This window comes from Theobroma umbraticum, unplaced genomic scaffold, assembly GCF_002168275.2.
Source record: "Theobroma umbraticum cultivar Fairchild unplaced genomic scaffold, ASM216827v3 scaffold_12.1, whole genome shotgun sequence".
NCBI classification, from domain to species: domain Eukaryota; kingdom Viridiplantae; phylum Streptophyta; class Magnoliopsida; order Malvales; family Malvaceae; genus Theobroma; species Theobroma umbraticum.
Genome location: NW_018397269.1, coordinates 5,176,450 through 5,199,018, shown reverse-complemented (window position 1 = coordinate 5,199,018; position 22,569 = coordinate 5,176,450). Strand labels below are relative to the sequence as shown.

The window sequence follows — 22,569 nt, the reverse complement described above, 5'->3', positions numbered from 1 at the left end:
CATTACATGCAATGGGTTTTATTCTTATTCTTCCTTTTACTTCACATGGTGGGGGCCCATACGTTCGCCACTGACTTCTTCCTTTTTTATGCAATAATTTGCATATAATAGTGAACCCATATGCACATTTTATTATCCTACATAATCTAATTTTTCTTGGTTAGTTAATTTCCATTTAACTTCAAATATGAAAATTGCACATATGTCCTTCAATTTTTCCTTATTTACCATTTGACCCTTTAACTTTTCATCCTTTACAATTTGGTCCTTCCAACGTTTTTTTAATTTTAATTTCCTTTTATTTTTCTTCCTTTACAGTTGTACAAATAAAATATCAAATTGACACTTCACCAAAGTGTCACCATAATATTTCAATCTTGACTATCCATTTAGAGTTATGGATGCATCAAACATGCTCCATAAATATCAAAATTAAAATTAAAGAATAAAAAATTTAATTCTTTAATTATCATTTAGAGTTCTTGATAAAATAAAACTCCTTGTTGAATAATAACTCTTATTTTATCATTATCTATCTTTATTTCAAAAGAATTAATAATAAATAAAATAATAATAGTTAAACATGGAGTCTACTTTTATCAACTTGGATGTCTAGATTCATTTTGTAAGAATCCTCCTAACATTATCTTAATTTAAGATAACTCTTGTCTTTAATTAAGACAAAACATGTTATCTTGTCTAAATGGAGACAAATATGTTTTTTTGTCTAGGTTAAGACAAAACATATTTTTCTTGTCTTAAATTAAGACAAATAGATTTTCTTGTCCAAATTAAGACAAACATGTTATCTTGTCTACATTAAGACAAGCATGTTTTCTTGTCTAAAATAAACAAAACATGTTTTCTTATCTAAATTAAGACAAACATGTTTTCTTGTCTAAATTAAGACAAACATGTTTTCTTGTCTAAATTAAGACAAAACATTTGAAAGCTGCCATTTTTGTATACAATTTAATTAATCAAATAAAACATGCATTCCAACATAAACAAGTTGAATTCTATGAAGTTAAGTGGGGAATCTAATTGGACATAGATATTCCAAGCTCCAATAAACTTAGAATTATTTTTAATCTCATTAAGATAATTCAAGCTTATTAACCATGAAATCACTCCACTATAGTGTCATGGTTGCACTCTTGGATTAACTACAATTGTATGAAATGATTCAACACTTGATATTAATTATTAGTTGTCCAATTGCAAACCTCATATTGTGAACCCTCATAACCATCCAATGACAAAGGTGAAATTATCATTTTACCCTTTATATCAATTTTGTCTATTAGTGTCAAATTTCGTCCAATTAGTGATTCAATACTCTAGAACTAATCTTTTGAGCGTCCAAATGTGATGAGTAGCTAATTCATCAATCCACTGGGCCTAGATTACTCACTAATCTTCTTGAAATCACTAGAGGTGATGTTAATGTATGAACTCCACTGTTTAGATATTTGTTCCCAAACGTTCTCGACTATAATCCCAACATACAAAGATTATAAGGAGCTAAAACACGAGTCCATTATCCATCAAGATTTTGGTTCTGCTATAAGCAAATGCGTAAGTATGAGATCAAGATTTAAGTAATGGTTAAACTTAAATTTGATTCTCACATGATTTCTGTTCATGTTATAGTGTCATTACTCGAAGTCAACATTTCGATGATTTGAGACTCATCATTTCCTTAAAGTGAATCACATTCGTTTCATTGGAAGTAATCTAGACACTACAACCTTAACACAATAAAGTAACTAGGTTTATTATATGAATGTGAATAATTTTTAGATTCAATTAAAATACATGTCTCCTATATATGACTCTTCATACAAATATATTTTAATATCTTAATAGAATCATTGTTCCTTAATAACTAAATAATGAATGCTTATTTAAAACAAACTTTTCGTCTTATTATCAAAATGTACTTTCATTAAAAATAAATTCAATAAAATTAAACATAAGAATATATTTTCTTTCTAGGGCACAATATTCTCAAATTCCTAATGGCACAAACCAAATTTGAGAGTCCATGACCGACGCACGAGCCTAACAAGCAAGCCCACTAGAATTAAGCAAGCCTTAGAGTCCAAAATCATATAACACAAATGCCAAGGGATTTATAATCAAATATTCATAACAAATTCAAATATATTACATTATCCCAGACTTACATTCCATACAAATGTTCATAAGGCCATACACTTGCCAACCAATTGGGTTCATACGTAAGAACCCTTATTCAATTCAAATGGCACATTGTGCCTGACATATTTACATCTAACCAAATTAGGAAGGTGAATGGCCCACACAGACTCAATGATGTGACACGTTGGGATGGAAACTTATCGGATGCCAATTATGTGTCTGTCCAATCGATGACACTTGCCACGTAACCTCATAGCTTCTCTTATCTGCACATGGTACAACATAGGGGTAAATCATCTAACACTCAATGAGGGGATATTGTCAAAACATAATATTTCATATATATATTATATTTCTAGGCCTATCTACCTATAATATATTCATATTCAAAAATCCCCAATTCAACAGGTGTGAGGATCATCTTAATATCCTACACGCACAACTAATCGTATTAAATTCTGCTATATCACATCTCAACGGAACATTATATCCACAATTCACAAGTTTTGTATCCTCACATCAAATCATATCAAATCAAGGCTTACCTTTAAAGCCGTTACCATCAAACTAGGCTTCATAAGCACACCTTAGTTGCTGAGCCCAACCTCAAATTTCATTTACATATAATTTGCTTATCTCCAAGCTTTTCATCAAATCTCATTCACAGTGGTCACTGTATTTTCATAATTCAAATCAAATCATGCCATCCTCGATGCATGTTATGCTAGGATTCGACCTCATGCTCAAATATGAAAATAATCAATAAATTAAAATTATAACGTAGCAGAAAAATAAACTAGTTTTTAATCAGAGAAACAGTCAAATCCTATAAGATCAATGATTGTATTTTTCATGTAACTTTTAAATTAATTATGAATACTCATAAATTTAAGAGTTACATACCTTGCTCTAGACATTCTATTCAGAAGCCAGTTAAATCAAAATCTTTGCTTCTTCACCTTTAGGATTTGTCAAATCTTCTGCCACTTAAGTGTTTCGCCTCTAACAGTAATCCACACAATGACTGAATAAGACCTTCTCAAAGGTAGGATTCTTTTACTTGTGCGAGCAAGTTTTGTTTTTAAAACAAAAAGACCAAAAAATTCTTGCTGAATCTTTTTTTTAGACAAAGAAAACTATTTTTCTTTTCTTATTTCTTATTTTATAAAACAGCTGAGAAATTGTTGGAGGCTTAGAGTTTTAGTTTGCTAATGTAATATATTTATATAGCCAAACTAAGTTGTAACCCTAAATACAATAGTTGTAGTTTAATTTAATTAAGTCTCTAAGAACTTAATTAATTTTTCCCTTTATTTTAGACTCTTTCAATTAAGTCTAACTTAATTCATTATCTTTATTTACTCATGATCATGTCACTTAATGTGTTTGACCCATTAGGCTTCTAACATATTAACAATAAATATAAATCCTAATCAAATATCAATTTGATAATTAATTTATATTTATAGATCATGAACGGTATCTAGCAATACATCATGACCACCCAAATGTTAGAGAGTCAATTAAAGAATTTGACAAAATCCTTCAATTGATAAGCTTCTTAACGCAATACAGTCTTTTCATCAAGCATCTTGGATATGTCATTAAGCATGGCTTAGTGTCTACTTGTAACATTCCATATTAGTTCTCATAATTGTAACAACCTCTAACCCAATTGTTACTAACATCTGAGACTTGCAAGTAAACTCATCAAATCTTGAACAAGCTTAAGTTAAAATTCCTGTTAATTAAATCAAATATGCTTTTATGTATACAACCAAACTGTGACAATGATGTTATCGTTTACGTAATCCATATAAATACTTACAATTAGTACTTTTCTACTAGATGACACTATTCTATGTCCATAAACTTCCAACAATTTAACATTACACTGACTATTTATTACTCAACCACAAATTCTATAGATACGTACTTATCCGTTAGATTAACAATTTTACAAGTCTAGCTATTTACACAGCATGACTTCTAGGCAACGAAGTGACTCGGACTAGAAGTCTAAGAGATGCCATTATCTACGTCGCAACTAGCCGAGATACACTAGACAACACGCTTACTCTGATCACTTATCTGTAACAGGAAATAAGAGAGTGAGTTTCACAGACTCAGTGATCATCAACTCCATGAGTAGGGTGTAGATGGGAAACAACCGAAAGGCAAAAAATTTGAATGTTAAAAAAAACATAGGAATATATAAACAATTTAACTTAAAGAGGAGATGTGTGCCTTATATGTAAACCTAAGAATTCTTTTTAATATCAGGTAATGATTTCAAACCATACATATATATATATCAAATTCATTGCGAATAAAAGTTTCTACCATTGAAACCCTTTTTATAATTTTACCCAAGTCAAATTTGTATATACATACATGCTCTCATAAAATTAATCATTATCAAAGCTCTTATGCAAGTTCTTAAATCACCTCGTACATGAGGGATTAAATCCATGTCATTTATAAATAGAAAAATTGTCAAAAATCTTATAGTTATCAACATATGTAGGAATACGAGTTGACCCCAAAGAGATTTTACTCTCGAGTAGGTAATAAAATAAAAAACCCGTGGACCCGTTTCCACATAATAACATCTGAGAGCCCCACTCCACCAGATCCCATAGCCATGGCAATCTTAATGATGTTGGCCGACATCGAAGAAATCAAGCAGTCGCAACCACGTATATCCTTGGTGGCCTAGCAACACATATATATCACAAGCCATGGCCCTCGCCACGCTTATCCACTCGTCGGTGACCCAAAGGTTCTCTAGTTAGAGCTCACTTCTGCACAAGGGTCACACTATTCCCATGTGACATTCGGCCTACTCTCAAATCTCTCGGTTTAGTAAAACCATTTAAAATCAAATTAAGTTCTTAAAAGCTTATTTCAAAACCATTTCCGAAACGTTCAAAATCGTAACATGATGAAATCCCTTATAAAACTCTATAACATAACACTTTTGCATGAGTTTGAAACATCAAACCACATGGTGAATATATGTTTTAATCATGAATGTACATCACATAAATTATAAGGCACATTTTGATAGAAACCATACCAAAAAACTTGTTTCCTATTTATAAACCCTTTCTACATATATAGCTTATATATGTGTATAATCAAAACACTTTTAAATATTTAAGCACCCATAAAATACCTATGATTTCTACTTGCTTATGCTTTTCATAACTTTGCATTTAAAGTAAATCAACACGTATATATACATACATAGTTATGGGAATTTTAAAATGGGCACCCTCTACTCACCTCACAATAGTGAGGCACTATGTCGTTATTAATTTGAGTGCGTAAATAACTAATACTACTTCTTGTTCACTAGTTACCTCGTCCACCTCACCACCCAGCACACTTCCTTGACTTATACGCTTCCTAGCAACCATCCAAACCCAATTCACTTAATTGTACATATGCATGGCAGCAATTCAACTAACAATTTCTTACCCAAATTTCATAGTTAATCCCATACTTATACAATCGTACATGGCAACAACTTTACAAAAGAAATCTTAAATCTTTGCAGGCATAATTCTTATCTTTTATTTTCTTCAACATTACATACTCACGCAACAATTCTCACAACCTTTATAAACATTCTTTCTAACCCACAATCATTTAGCATAAACAATCAAGGATTAAGTCACAATTGTCTTACCTTTCCTCAATAATTCACTTGATCTGAAATCAAGAAATCTCAAGCCCCTTGGTAGCAAAATCTCACATTTCTTGTGATTCACCAACATACCTGGTTTTTCTTTTGCTGCCACAAACATCTCCACACAATTACTAACTCATTGCCTCAAGAAATTACAACTAATGTTAAAGTTCTACTTACCTTCCTTAGCTTTTTCTTCTTTCTTCCTTTCTCCCTTCCTCCGTTCTTTCTTTCTTCCTCCTTTCTTTCTTTTCTCGTTCATTTCTAAGCCAATCTTCTTCTTTTTTTCTTCAAGGTGCAGTTTTTATCTCATGACAAAGATATTTGTCGTTCCTTTGGTGTGGGTGGATTCTCCTAAATGCCCCACCACTCAAATTTTCTTTCTTTTCTTCACTCATACAACTTGTCTAAGCTTAGTTATTTTGCAATTTCCTCATTCTTTACATGTGGTTAAAATTGCAAGTCAAAAAGCTTTTTGACTTTGCACCGCCACCATCATTGACTATTGTTTCTTCCATTATGTTCTTTTCTTTTCTCTTGATTTTTTTTCTTGCTTAGGTAGATTCCCAAGGCTTAATGGCTCTTTCCATCTTTTCCTTGTACTTTATATGATAAATTACAAAACAAAAAGGCTTCCACCCGCCACCTTGCATTGCCATTCTTTTCCCTAGACTTCTTTATTTCATGCACTACATTTACTTCATATTTTATTTAATCATTATTTGACCCATTCAAATAACATGCAATCCACCTTCTTCTTCCCTCATTTGACCACCAATGCACCAATCACAATGCATGCAAATAAATTTTAGTCTTATTCTTTCTTTTACTTCACAAGGTGGCGGTCCCATATGTCCCCCACTAACTTTTCCTTTTTGCATACCATGGTTTGCATGTAGTGGTAAATTTCATATGTATATTTCATATTCCACATAATCTAACCTTCCTTGGTTAGTAAATTCCCATTTAACTCTAAATATTAAAATGTGCACACAAGTCCTCAAGCTTTTCTTTATTTACTGTATGACCCTTCAAACTTCATCCTTTACTATTTAGTCCTTCCACCATTTCTTAACTCCAATTTCTTCTATTTTCTTGCCTTTACACGTGTACAAACAAAATACAAAGTTTACACTTCACCACGGTATCACCATAATATATAAATATATACTTACCTGTGCTAGCTTTATTTAATAAAAGCAAATGGGCCCCATTAACGTCATTTTTCTTCAAAATTCTTCCTTACTTCTTCCCTCCCACTTAGATTAGTCATATAACCCTCCGTTTTGACTGATTTTAATAATAAATAAAATATTAATATTTTGATATCATTTTATTCATAAAATATTATTTTATTTCAAAATATTCTTTTCACCTGTCACTACTCTTTGGCACTTAAATTTACGTCAAATAACTCTTCGTCTCATCGATAAGATCTTATTGACTTCTAAATGAAGGTTTGGGGTGTTGCAATAATTCATGACTAACCTTAAGAATTTAGAAAACTAACTTTCCTCAAATTCATCATGTTTTGGCCAAAGATAGAATACAAGTTAATCAATAATTGAGAACAAGTGAGATACATCCCCTTAACTCACTTGGGGTGATGAATTCTCTCTTGACCACTCATTCACCTTCGCATGGTTCATGGCATACCCAAAAACACCCTGTTTAGGCATCTGGTCGCTTTCGAACCCATAGAGGTGAAATCAAAGTATATCATTCCCTATATAAGATGACATGTTGTCTCAAGTCTAAGGACTAGTTGCATGACTATCACATGAGAATATTTCCCATAGACACTTGAGTGAAATACCAAATGGAGTTCTCATTGCAGGCCATGTTCAGTGAACTTGTTCTTTAACAAGCACCTGCATATTATTCTCAAGTATCTCATATACTTCAATTTATGAGATCGATTGCTTACTTTTCAAGTAAGGAGGCTTAATATGTACTAGTTTTTAAGCATTGTCAATGCCCTGTCTTGACAATACAATGACCAGGAACAATTTTAGGAATATGGCTTTGATGCATAGTGATCTCATAATTGTAACAACTTTACAATTCTCTTAAAAGGTTTTTATGTTCTATGGGCTTCATCTAATTAGTACTTAATAACTTCTTATTATTGCACTAACATGAGGGAAAACCTCTATCACATATAATTATATGATTAAATATGCATTAAATGACAATATAGATATATTCTTTGACCAATCTAATTGGCTCAAGGGCATATACCAACATGTTATCATAGTCAAACATAATCGATTGAGTGGTTCTACCTTCGACATAGTCAGATCAAACTAGGTCACCAACTAGCAGAGAATCAGAACACACTCAGGGCAAAACTATTGACAAAGAAATAGACCACGCACGTGTCGAAGCAACTGGTGGAGAATGGATCATGCATAGCGTTGGAGTAGCTGGCAGAGAATTAAATCATCGACTGAAATAATCTCTCAACATTGGCATCACTCGGAGTAATCTCAACGGATGGCATTAAAGCACTATAGGCGAGAATCACAAACAAGATTAGTGCAACTGTCCCTACTTACCACCATCCTCGTAGGCACACACATTGTCACAGGGTGTGGAACTCTACTCCACCTCAAGTCAAATCAACATTCGAAGTTCATCCCTCGAACAGAACACAAATCCACAAATCAGGCCATCGTGCATGTAACATTCCATATGTCCACATCAAACCATATTTAAATTTGACGAGCTTCAGTCATTTCTAAGCTCAGTATAATTCTAAATGCCTTCAAACCTTTAAGGCATTTTCAAATGAAAAATGATAAGGCTATAGGCCCTCATGCCTTTAACTTCATATGGGTATTCATCATATTCAATCAAATCAATTGTGGCTTGACAACCTTATACTTATCCTCAAATAAACCACAAGTTCGTGGACATTCACATATAAATCATATCCAGAAGCAATCATGGCCTTTTGGCCCCACATATTTAATATTGCTCAATCGTTGTGCCATTAACCCAAATACACATTGTTCCCATATACCTAACTGGGCAATCCATTCATCATAATACGGCATAGTCTTTAATTCATAATTCGTATCACACCGTGGGTAGGCCTCTTGCTCCTACATACCATGGGTTCTAACACAATGCCACCATATGGCTCTCAACAAATCACACAAATACAGATTTCCTTTTTCAAATAACTAGTTGGCCTAGGCGTTCTCATCTAGGCACACAATCATACTTGTTCTCTAACCTAGGTACATACCTCTAGGCAAACATATATATACATACATATAGATATATACACACACATCAATTCTCTAGCCTAGGCATTCTCATCTAGGCATACCTTATACACACATATATAGTTTTCTGGCCTAGGTTCATTTATTTAAGCATGCATCTTTTATCTTAATACCATGGCAGTGCACCTATCATGCGTTACGCATTACGTGCATTTAACTTAAATCCCACTCACCTTAACAATTGAAGGCACACCACAATCAAGCTCAACCTTTAGCCTTCAGTAATTCTCCAACTCACAAATGCATCAATAGCCTCTGTTCTCCCCTTATACACATCAAAACATTAAAATCATTATTATTTCCTAGCTTTCCTTAGTTTTTCAAAAACACCCAAATTCAATATATATGCTTTTTCTTCCAACAAATGAGTGAAATCGTTATTTTAAAAGCTAGGTTGCCCAAATCTAGGCTCTAAATCTCCAATAAACTCAAGGGGAGAGAGTTTGACCAAATCTGAAAATATTTGAATTCGAGGTTTTACCAATTAAATTCAAAATCAATTGGTAAAAATATATAATCCTACCTTCAGATCGTTTCCCAAGCTTGAATCTAGCTCAAATGGGCTCCAAATGCCATTTAGGGGCTTAGGGTTCAAAAAAGGTAAAGAAAGAGCCGAGAGAAAGAAATAGGGCAGAATGGCTCAAAACCCCTTTTTGTTTTGGCTTTTCTCTCTGATGTATTAATACATTGAGCAATGTATCGATAGATCTACCTTAATTTCGAATAAATGTATTGATACATTAAGGCAATGTATCGATACATTTCAAGCAGAATGGTCCCAAGTGCTCTTTGTTTCAAATGTATCAATAAATTGAGGCATTGTATCGATATATGTTCATCCTTTGCCAAATCTATTGATACTTCCTTAAATATATTCACAGAATTCCTCCAGAACACCTCATATTGTTTTTCTTGCTAAGAATGTATCAATGCATAGAGGGATGTATTGATACATTTTCCCATGTAGGCAGTTTTAAGTCTTTTAAACCTTCAAAAATCAAAACTTCAACACCCTAAATCATTTCCTGTTAATCATATACCTTAAATAACTTATATAATTCAAAATCCTCTTATATGTATGAGGATTTTCACCAATATTTACCTTAATAACATACTTAACTGTCAAAGCGCCAAACATCTGCACAATTTGATTAAGAAATTTAATTTACCCCTATATTCATAGTCATTTTTCTCTACACATAATCATATTCATCAAAACTTAAATAAGTCACTTAGCCAACATCACAGATTGGCCATGTCAAAACTCAAGGATGTTACACCTAACATGCACATATCGCGAACAAGTAATATAACAAAGTAAAGTACCATTCCCACAAAGAATTTGCAAACTACCAAAATTTACACACCCTTATCTTACCCAAACAATTAAATTTAATATTACTATAAAGAAAATTAAAACTAATAAACTAAAGCTAAAACTAATCTAAATTTAATAAGCAAATTTGTTTAAAAAAAGCTCAATTAACTACTAAAATTATGATATCCCTCAATACTTCATCTCAATATTGTCTCTCTCTTTTAAATCAAATTATCATAAAAATATTTATTTCCTAACTTTCGAAAATATCCTAACTTTTCAAAAATACCCAAATTCAATATACATGCTTACTCTTCTAATAAATGAGCTAAATCCTTACCTTAAAAGCTAGGTTGCCCAAATCTAGGCTCCAAATTTCTAGTACACTTAAGGGAATAGAATTTGACTAAATCTAAAAAATTTAGATCCAATGATATTGACCGATTAAATTGAAAATCAATCAGTAAAAGCATGTAATCTTACCTCTAAATAGATCTCCCAAACTTGGATTAGCTCTGAATAGCTCCAAGAATTTGTTTGGAAGGTTAAGGTTTTTAGGTCTTAGAGAGAAGGGAGAGAAGAGCTAAAAGAAAAAAACGGGGCAAAATTGCCTAAAATCCTTTTTTATTTTTGTCTTTCTTCAATGATGTATTGATACATTTGGCAATCTATCAATACATCTGCCTTAATTTTGAATGAATGCATTGATTCATTGAGGCAATATATCGATACTTTTCAAGCAGAATGGTCCCGGGTGCTCTTTGTTTCAAATGTATCGATACATCAAGACAATGTATTGATACATGTTCATCTTTAACCAAATCTATCAATACATCCTCAAATGTATTGATAGAATTCCTCTAGAACACCTCATATTGTTCTTCCCACTAAGAATGTATTGATACATTTGCTAATGTATCAATACATTTTGTCCAAAATGTTCATTTCTTACACTCCAACTTCCTAAAATCTGAACTTTAACACCCTAAAATCACTTTTTATTTAAGTCATACTTCAAAATGAATATTTAACTCATAATCCTTATTCATATACTCAAACACACAAATAAATCTCAATCTAAACATTAAGATTCAAGATTTACCACCCATTCCTCAAAATTTTGGCTGAATCTCAAGGCTTTGTGTTATAAGTGCCACAATTGTTATTCTCACCTCAATTCATCAAGAATGCTCAGTATCTAAGCATGTACTTATTACATCGATCGAAATCCTCATTATGCTCTATGTCACATAGTATACAAATCAAATTTTAGCAAAATTTACATTATGCATCATATTTATCAAAGTGCCAAATATTGCACTATACCATTCATGTGCCAAACATATGCACAACATTATTTTGAGCCTTCACATGCTCATATATCCTATTCATTGCTCTATGAGCATAGGCATACTCTTAAACTCTTAAACATATACACTAAAAATTCAATTTAGCTCATCAATTAGCTTAGCTATTTCATCATACTATTAGCATCCTCAATGTACGTCAAAATTCAAAGCCTTTCTCCATAGACCATAATAGCCCATATGCATGCTCCACAAGCATATACATCAAGTTTTCAAGTTTTCTTATCAAATCACTTGGCCAACATCACATTTAGGCCATATAAAAAATTGAGGTGTTACATTCTCCCTGAATTTTAATCTATCTAAGTGAGGTCATATACTATCCATCTTAATTTCATTAAGTAGCCTCAAAAATTTAATCCCATTCTAATACTCCCTTAAGTGGTAATCTTCTCACAAGTGTCAAAATCCTTGCAGCCTTTCCAAAACCAATTCATAATTGTTGTCCCTTTTTTTAAGTTTGTACATACACAAGGGATGCATTCAAGTGGAGTTGCAATCAAATCATCAAAGTAATCGACCAGCCCTTCAAATAATTTATATGTCTCGTTTACTATCATGGGCCTTGGCCATTTTTCCACTATTTCCATTTACTAAGGTCTAGTTGTACCCTACCTTTAGAAATCACATACTTTCGAAAGCCAATATTGCTCATCAAACTCATATTAAGGACTTAGCTCTGATAAGTGCTCTTTAAGCATCCGAAACACAATTCTTGCATATTGCACATATTCCTTCAAATTCCCTTGAATAAAATGAACATCGGTTACAAGCATAACTACAATTTTATCTAGTTATCCTTTCACACACAAATCAGAGCACCAAATGCTATGATAATCCAACTTTTTCCTTTCATTACCAAGCAATCCTTCACCTTTGCATGCCATACATCCATAGGCATGTTAAAACTAGAACATCATCAGGTCTGCATAATGGCTAGAAATCATTGCCTCAAAACCACATTCTTGTGTATTCTTATCCTCACAGTAAGTCCATATACTACACGACATATTAGTCCAGCACTCCAACATTCATACATATTCATTAGCTCCTTAAGCTTTAACATTTTCCACTTTGGGAGGAATTTCTCAAACTACCTTACCAAGGGCGTTCACAGAATGGGCACAAGTCCATAATATGTGGTCCAGTGCCTAAAATAGTGAACATAATTCTCCTCATTCAACTACTACACTATGTCATGTTACCTCAAAATGTAACCCTACAACAACAACAACGTCATAATTCTAGGGTTTCCACCCTTAGCCACCAATCACAACTCTTATCACAAGTGTATACTTATATACTACCCGACTATTTGTAAACCACTCATGGCCTTCCAAATTCGTTCTCTTGATTAGGTTCAATGTTATCTTATCAGATATATCTTTCACCCTAGTAATCAGCCTCGTTATTTATGTTCCTATCTCATATCTCAATCAAATTTGCTGACTAAACAAATCTCGACGAGCTTATTCAAAATAAAGTTGCCCATTAAACACATGCAAAAGAGTGATCCTTCTTGGTAGTAGCAAATATTTACTTCATCATAACAAACACATCTAGTGATAAAATCACTAACGGCTTATCATAATCATTGTCTAATGCCAAAGCCACTAACGGAATATCAAAGTCACAAGGTAAGAGTCTCCACTCTACTAGACTTGCTTCATACACACAACCATTTTTCCCACGAGGCCAGCACTTTACTCATTACAGTGGGGTCCAAATTTTGGGCATAAGGTCAAGCTTATAGCTGCAACCGCAATACTTTACTCGTGATATGCTTATTCAAACCACAATCATTAAACTATGGGATCCTAAAACATACTTCAAATTGGGGTCATAAATTAAAAATGATGGTATCTGGATATTCAAAATCACTTCTAATATGTCCATCATTGACAATAAGAAATAAAATTCAAATTTAATTGGTCCACCTAATCTAAGTGTGTCTTTCCATCGAATCACCACTTCGTAGCAGCTCTCTTGCTTGTTATTCCTCTTTTTCTTACTCTTTAATTCTTTTCAGTCTCATAAAAATCTCATCTTTAGTGTCCTCAAAATGGATATTTATAAGCCTTGAAGAATTTATCCATTGGACTGAATTTCAAAATGATTTTTGTACATTCTAGCCAACTTTCTCATTTTTGTTGTACATGGAGAATCAATTCTTTATCCAATAGTTGTTGATTATTCATGACATTCTTCAAAGTTTGGAACTTTCTGTGTCCAAAGAATCGATTTTTCCTTCTTGAAATGTCAATTCTTCTTTACCTTTGTTCAAACGTGACACTTTTACATTTTTCAAAGAATCGATTCTTCTGTCTCAATGTGTCGGTTCTTCAACATGGTTTGCGCTAAAATTGGAATTTAGGCTTGATTTTTTATGCTCCAATCTTATCTAATTGTACCAGCTCTTTCTTCTTTTCCAAGTTTCTGACTTTTGTTTTTGGTGCTTTAAGAACCGATATCTTCTTCCTCAAAAATTAGTTCTTTGTCTTTAGACTTAAGATTTTTGGTTCATTCTCCCTCTGAAATGACTATTGCTTCATGGAAAATCAATTCTTTCTTCTTGGACTTCCTCCTTCTGCATTCTGTTTTCCTAGAATCAATTTTTACTTTCTGAAATGTTGGTTCTTTCTCATCCTAGTAGTTTTTGTCTTCCAAGAACTAACTTCTTCCTTTCTTATAATCAATTATTTTTGTGATAAGATAATAAATTTTTTTCCACTCATTTAAGAATCGATTCTTAATATTCTAAAGGTCATTTCTCTAAGACTAGCACTTTGAGTTCAAATTTGCTTAAAAACATTTTTCTTTGCAAGCTAAACTTCAAAACTCTTTACGACTTTCTTCGAGCTCAAAACATTTTTCAGTCATTTTCAAAACATATTTAGATCAATCAATTTTGTTATTTCAAAACCAAGGTAAAGCTAATAGTCAATTATAACCATCAATAACTTTCTCGATTTGTTGAAATGATTGGCAACTTTTCTCTCTCCTAACTAGACAATATTGGAATTTTACAAAATTTATAAGGGGAAAATTTCCATATATAAATAAAGAAATCCCATTCCATGAAGTTAGGAATAGACTCAAAATAGTCATTCTTGGATTTTCTTTCAGAATGGTTTATTCTTTGATTTTAAGGAATACGGTGGAATGGGTATTCCTTACTTCAAAATGAACCAAAGGGTGGAATAATCATTCCAACCGCAATGGAGGGAACATTCCTTCCAACCAAACATGTCCTGAAATTTATATTTTATATATTGCTCTTTTACATAATATTCTGTTAATTTCATCCACATTAATTAAAATATCCTTGGGAATCTAATTCTATGTCATTTTACTTTTCAAAACTAGTAGGACATGGATATATATATATATATATATATATATATCTATATATAGGAAGCCCTAACAACAAAATCATCTTATGATTCTTATCTTTTGTTTTTTTGTTCATGGTAAAAAACATTTTATGCTGAAAAGAAAATGTTGAATTTAAAGCCCTTTTGGCCAAACTTTTGCACTCAAAACCCTTTTGTTATATAAAGTTGCACGGGTGTAACTGCAAGGTGTGGTTCAAATAATCTTCCAAAATGTTGTACAATTCCACCCCCTAAAAAAAAAAGGTGTTGTACAATTATATTTTGTCCTGAAAAGCAGTCTAGTCCAAAATTTTATAATAAACGCTTTTCACAGGATAGAAAGTGACACTTCACTCCATGAACCAACCAAATCCAAATAAAAGCTTCATTGTATTTCCTGCTATAAAAGCACGAAAGAACGGTGCTACTTTGAATTTGATGACAAACATATTCATATCAAGCCTTTTTATGAACTTATTGAAGACTAAATTCATTTTGATATTTTGCTTTATCTTATCAGACCTAACACAAGTTTCAAAGTTTGGCATTTAAATTTGATTATAGCCTCTATGAAGGTTATTGTTAATCATTTTGTGAATTTATTGAAGGTTATATTCTTTTTGATATTTTCCATGCTGAATGCTATTTTTTCCACATACAATTATGGTTCACATTGAATGTTGATTTTTCACACATAAAATTATCATCTACGTGTCAATAAATAAGATATTACATTTGATATTTCTTATAATTTGGGCAAAAAAAAAGTTAAACAACTAAATATGGTGCATGTCTACCATACTGATTTTTTTTTCTTTTATTTGTCTGATTGAGAACTTAAAAAAGGAAAATTTGTTGGTTCTTAGTATAATTCTTCTGTAACAATATTTTCTAAAATTTCAACTTGAAAATTTTTTTTTGAGTATTTTCAAGCAATTATAAAAAGGTATTATACCCAAAAATGTCTATGAAAGATTTAGAAAAATTTAAATAAGCTTTTATTCTTTTATTGTGTTCAATTTATTTTTTTATATTTTTATTTAGAGTCAAATAAACATTAATTATTAACAGTTGACTAATTATTACTAGTTAAAATACCATTTGTCATTATATGTTAACGTGATATGCTGATATGTCATAATGGATAATGACATGATATACTGATGTGGCATAATGATATGACCATATTATATTTTTTACTTTTCACATCAACACCATATGAGTATAAAATAACGAGTAGTATATTCATTAATAATAATTAATTAACTGTTAGTTATAAGTGCTTATTGAATTTTTAAATAAAAGTATTACAATTTAATTGAATGTAATATAAAAATGAAGATTTAGTTTAGTTTTCTTAAAGTATTATGTCTTATACAAAAAATTATAGAGTGCTGAACAAAATTAAACATGTCATGAAGCATCAGTAATTTTTTAACAGTTAAATATTTTCGTAACCATATCATATTATTTTTGAAAATAATTTCAAGCATGTAAGCAAAATTTAATTTAAATTCACAAAATGCACAAATTGGAAACAGAAGGAGATGCTCTTGCAACAGTATTCTTTTCGAAAAAACAGTTATAACTTTAATTAATTATCCATAGCTCCTCTTTCCATGATTTTGCAGTATAACTTTAATTAATTATCATTCAGACGTATGTGATGAAGTTTACGATTCATATGGCCGAATCCCCGAGCATGGAAACGAAAAGAGGCAGCCAAGGTCTCAAGACTCGACCATACTTGAAAGCAAAAGCTCAGACATTTAAAAATCAAACAGGGTGCAACTAGCCACGAGGAGGAGTACTTGTTAGCCAGCCAGAGGGGCAAGAGCTGGAGGCTCCCAACGCATGGTCGGTCAAAAGGCAAAGCACAAGCCACTGCACCACGCGTCATTTGATCAGTTTCTGGGCCTCGTATTACCATCCTCGTGTAATGCTTCGACATTTGGCGTGATTTGATTGGGTTTCATTTTACGTATACTTGCCATTACACGAGAGAGAGAGAGAGAGAGAGGGAGAGTGATGAAAGGGTGATGAAAGTTGCGGTAGACTCGGATCCTGTCTCCCATGAAAAAGGTCCTAAGAAAGTCCTCTAATCTCACAAACATTTTGACTCTCTTTCTCTCTCTCTCTCTCTTTTTCTCTCTCATTCTGTTAAGTATTCGGTATTCAGTCCAAACAAAAAAACCTAATGGAAATGGGCGATCAGTACGGCCTGCCTGATCTCCGGCGATTCCTAGCCAGGAGGACTCATTTTCCGGACCACACACAACCCTCTGAACCCTACTTCACTCACACTCATAGAAACATGGCTCCATTAGCTCCATACCATGAAGCCTTCATGGTGAGCAATGGGATGGCAGTGCCTAGCAGCTTGATTAGGTTTGGCCATGATCATTTCGCAGGTGCTTCTGCCACCACTACTGCTATTGCTGCTTCAGCTTCTTCGGCTGCTGCTTCTGGTCCTTGCGCAGCACTGTTTGGAGTTGAGATGGAGAGTAGTGGGATTGGATGGAGTCTGGGAAATATTGAAGGTGGAAACAGCCGGTGGCCCAGGCAAGAGACTCTCACACTGCTTGACATCAGATCTAGACTTGATTCCAAGTTCAAAGAGGCCAATCAGAAAGGACCCTTGTGGGATGAAGTCTCTAGGTATATATTTAATCATCTGATACATATTGCACTAAAACCCACTTGAGTTTTTATTTTTTCTTTCTTTTCTTTTCACTTTTGCTGGTCTCAAATTGGTGTTATGCTTAATTGAGAAACCCTATTTGGCTTTGCATAGTGAAACCAGGTTGTCTTTCTATTTATATGAAAAATCACAAGCTTTTTTCAACCGACTGATGTCTTGCTTTAGCTGGGTTCGCTTTCTGCTTGAAAGCAACAGGCCTTCTGATTAAACTCAGAGATCCAGGTGTTCTTTTTCTTAAAAATATTCTTTTCATAATTTAAACTAGACTGTGTTGTTTTGCAAATGGTTGAGTTTGATCCCTGGAATTCCTTCGACTGGATTCCTAAGATGAACTGACTTCTTCCAAAACCAATCTTCTTTTTGTACTTCAAACGCCCTCTTGCTCAATCAGGGTAATAGACATCCAGTTTATTAACAAAAATACAAGATATTTAAACCTGCAACGTGCTTGAACTTTAAATTAATAAAATGTCCATATAGGAATGCGTGGAATATTTTAATCCCTGTTAATTTAAAAGATTAATACTTACCAAAGAAAGTAAAGACATAATAACATCCATTCGCTACTGTTTGAGGAATGTTGGGGGATATTAATTCTTTAATAAATAGTGTTTGGTCATCTTTCTTTTCTTAATTTCATTTTGGAGGCTAAGGTGAACCCATCCTGAAACTAGGGTTATTTTTCAGTATCATTCTTCTTTCTTCCTTTAAATGTTTGGTTTCTTTTTATTCTCTATTGATTTAGAATCATGGCCGAGGAACACGGGTACCAGAGAAGTGGGAAGAAATGTAGAGAGAAGTTTGAGAACCTGTACAAATACTACAAGAAAACTAAGGAAGGTAAAGCTGGAAGACAAGACGGCAAGAATTACAGATTCTTCCGCCAACTTGAAGCCCTTTATGGAGAAACAAGCAATCAGAGTTCACTCTTGGAAACCAACCTTGCCCAAAGGACTCTTCTTTGCCAAACTCCAAACAACACAATGAACCAGGAAAATCAAGAATTCTTGCAAGAGCAGAAGCTGAGTGAGAGCCTTACTTTCTCCAACGCCTCCGAATTTGAGACTTCATCGTCGGCAAACAATGATGAAGACCTTTCAGCCATTGCTTTTATGATGAAACAGTCCATGGTTGAAAAGCAGAAGAGTATCAATGAGAGTGGAAGTAGTTCGAGGGTTAAGAAGGGCTGGAAAACAAAGGTTAAGGATTTTGTGGAATCACAGATGAAGAAGTTAATCTATTCACAAGATGTGTGGATGGAGAGAATGTTGAAGGCCATTGAAGATAAAGAGCGAGAGAGAGTGTCGAAAGAGGAAGAGTGGAGGAGACAAGAGGCTGCACGGTTTGACAAGGAACACGAATTCTGGGCGAAGGAGAGAACTTGGGTTGAAGCACGTGATGCTGCATTACTGGATGTTTTGAAGAAGTTTACAGCTGGGAAAGGACTAGAAGTTTCATCCTCAGCTGAAGCGCCTGTGATTACTGAAACGCATAGCCACAACAAAAACCAGCAGGATGCGATTAACACAAACAGATGGACTGAACATGAAATCTCAAGCTTGATACAGCTTCGAAAAAGCTTCGAGCCAAGATTCCAGGAAGCTGGGTATTCAAAGGAAAGCCTGTGGGAAGAAATAGAAGCAAAAATGGTGGGTTTGGGGTATGAACGTGACGCAGTTGAGTGTAAAGAAAAGTGGGACAATATGCAGATGTACTTCAACATGACAACAGGGTGTTACAAGAAGCGCAAAGAGGACTACAGGAGCAGTAATTATTTTCAGCCGCTTGACTCCTGTGATGGTCAAGAAAACAATACTAATACGGTCAAACAAAGGGATTCACCTTCAAATTCTTATGTGGGCACTCATCAACAGCTCCATGACACTAACTCCTTTCAAATTGCTGTACGCCAAGGAGATCAGCGCTTATGGGACAGGTATGGATTGAAGCTGGGTAAGGGGAAGAATCAGCAAGTTTAGTTGTGTCTTTGTTTATAGCTAGTAGCTAGCTACTAGCTAGCAGCTAGCAGCTAGTGCTAGTACTGCTACAGAAACAGCTTTAACTATTGGTGAGGAGGCGATGAGGGATTTTCACTTGTTTTATCTGTGTAACAAATTAAAAGCACTGACTATTGAGAACTTTTATTAGTAGGAAATTAGTGCTTAAAATGTCAGGAAAATTAAGCTTGGTAAATTTGGACTTTGGAGTCAATGACATCAATTCAAAGGGTTTAATTTAACTAAAACAAATGAAAGAAGACCATTAATTTATTTGTACCTGGCTATGTATCCTTGGTTCCAACGCTTCTGTTTTTTTTTTTCCTTTTTTTTAATAATTGTTTTTCCCGCAACCAGAGTACTTTTTATCAGGATCCTACTGTTGCTTTCATGAAGGCACTTGGAATTTCGGATTTTCTTTGCATTCATTTATAATGCTTATATTAATTAATAATAATAATAGAACTATTACTTTTTGGTCCAAAATTTTATTTCTTTTTGCTGACTTTTTTCCTTTATTTAAATTAATTTAAAATTTTTTCATTGATGGTAAACTCTGTCAATTTCTTTTTGTACTCCATTTTTTCATTTAGAATGTCTCAGAAAGAATGTGGTTCTTTCCCGTTTGAAGCATCTAACACTCTTATACTTTTTATTTGTTGCAAATTAATTTTCAAAAATTATTTTTTGAACATTAACATTATTATAAAAATTAATACACAATACACAGAAGAGAAAGCCTTTTTCTTTGTTCTTAAATTATGTACATGAAACATAATCAATAGGACAAACCAAATATTTTAACATACCATTTCACCAAAGTCCTAAAACTTTTTAGGACTTCTTCCTTGCCATTGAAACAAGTCCTCATCCACCTTTCCTTGTCTTTCTTAAAATTCTATCCATGTACAAAAAATGTGAAACATAGATGTGGTAATAAGTAACTAAACAATTACAAATTTTATATGCCAAGTCTTACATAAAATGACTTGTTTTCTTTACTTCTCTTTTTGTTGCTTCAGAACGAGCAAAACTTAAGGATAACAATATAAAAATCAACAATGGACTACCATTTTTTATGCAGTGTGTAACTAATGCATATCTATTGAGTTATATACCAGTTTTTATGAATACTGATTTGATTAGTTGATATACGTTGAGTCCTAGAAATAATCAAGTCCTTTCAATATTTGTGAGGTATGAAATGGTTCTGTGATCGATTGCTTTTAGTGTTCCTCCTCTTTAGTTAAGAAATGAAGGATGCAAAATTATATTCCTGAATACGTAAATGCATTTCTACTATCCCCTCTAACAATTGCTAAGCTCCGGTCAGTAACGATCAAGTAACTAAAGCAGCCTGCTTGAAATCTAGGGGGTGGCCACTGGCCTGCAAGAACCCAGTTTCATGTGTTGATACCTAAGTGATTTCAATGTGCAAGATAATTTATCTCATAATAAGTGATTTTGGGTTCATAATATATATATATATATATAGATATATATCACCGGTGAGTTACCTTGCTGCTACCTGGTAAGGAAGATACTAATTCCTAATATTTGCACCTTAACTTGAAATAAGAATAATTTATCTATCTTTTAAGTTTTTTAAAAATACACATATTCCAACACACACACACACGCATGCCCCCTCTCTTTCACGCATATATAATGCCCTACTGGATTCACTCTGGTACATTAATCCACTTTGTTGCTATGTAGTAAATGAAGGCAAGGCAATTCTGCCAAGTCCTGTACAGCTTTCTTTTTTTTTCTTGGCATCCCAGCAAATAATACAACCATCATCACATATCACATTCGCACTTTATATGTGGTTAAACCTTTGCAATGGCCAGCTGTATTATATTTGTAATAATATATGTCTTGAAAGGAGAGCGATGGAAACAGCAAACTACCCATTTGACAAATCCAAAATTACATTTGACTGTGAAGTACATAATAAACAGACGTCGTCACTGGGTTTCAGTGATAGAAACTCAAGTTTCAAACCAGCTGCTTTGACGATTCCTTGTTGAGACTCATTTGTGTATATATATAGTTATCGTCTATCCCACCACTGAGAAGGTCATAACTTCAAAGAATCATTAATTAATGTGGCCGATATACATAGATAGTATATAAAACTATGTAATATCATAACCAGAATTCGGGATTAGAAAAGCCAGTATGCATCCGGAAAAAGCACTCGCAACAACCTGGAGTGGGTAGTCAGTGGAAATATATGCACAATATGATTCAGCAACAATATTAGATCCGGGATGGCTGAGGGATCAGCGTCAAGTCAGACGACACCTGATATAGAGGCATCAGACATGACAACACACGCAAAATTTGATGGAGTCGATGTGTGCCCTGCCATTAATAAACCTACCAAATTGTGACGTCCATCAAAATATATAAATAAATAAAACCTACCAATGTGGAGTTGGAGTCCTCTTCAAGGACGAAGAACGAATCTCTCTATAGATATGAAAACACACTAGAATTTAGTTCTGGTGAGCATGATACTTAGTGAATGAATATGGGAGAGGAGACAAGCTAAATGCAGTTTTTAGCATAAACCTTTTTACATTTAAAGTATATGAGTTTAGTTTGTGAACATATCAATTGGATGAAATGCAATGAATGTAAATCCCCTTAAATT

At 33.3% G+C, this 22,569-nt stretch overlaps 1 protein-coding gene across 1 annotated transcript; it reads left to right on the top strand.

The window, feature by feature from the left end:
• The first annotated feature begins 17,307 nt into the window (after positions 1-17,307).
• Positions 17,308-20,193, top strand: LOC110425852 (trihelix transcription factor PTL-like). The gene is made up of 2 exons (XM_021440912.1): positions 17,308-17,867; positions 18,656-20,193. The coding sequence occupies exons 1-2, from the start codon at positions 17,407-17,409 to the stop codon at positions 19,887-19,889; spliced, it is 1,695 nt and encodes a 564-aa protein (XP_021296587.1). The 5' UTR covers positions 17,308-17,406; the 3' UTR covers positions 19,890-20,193.
• The last annotated feature ends 2,376 nt before the right edge of the window (positions 20,194-22,569 follow it).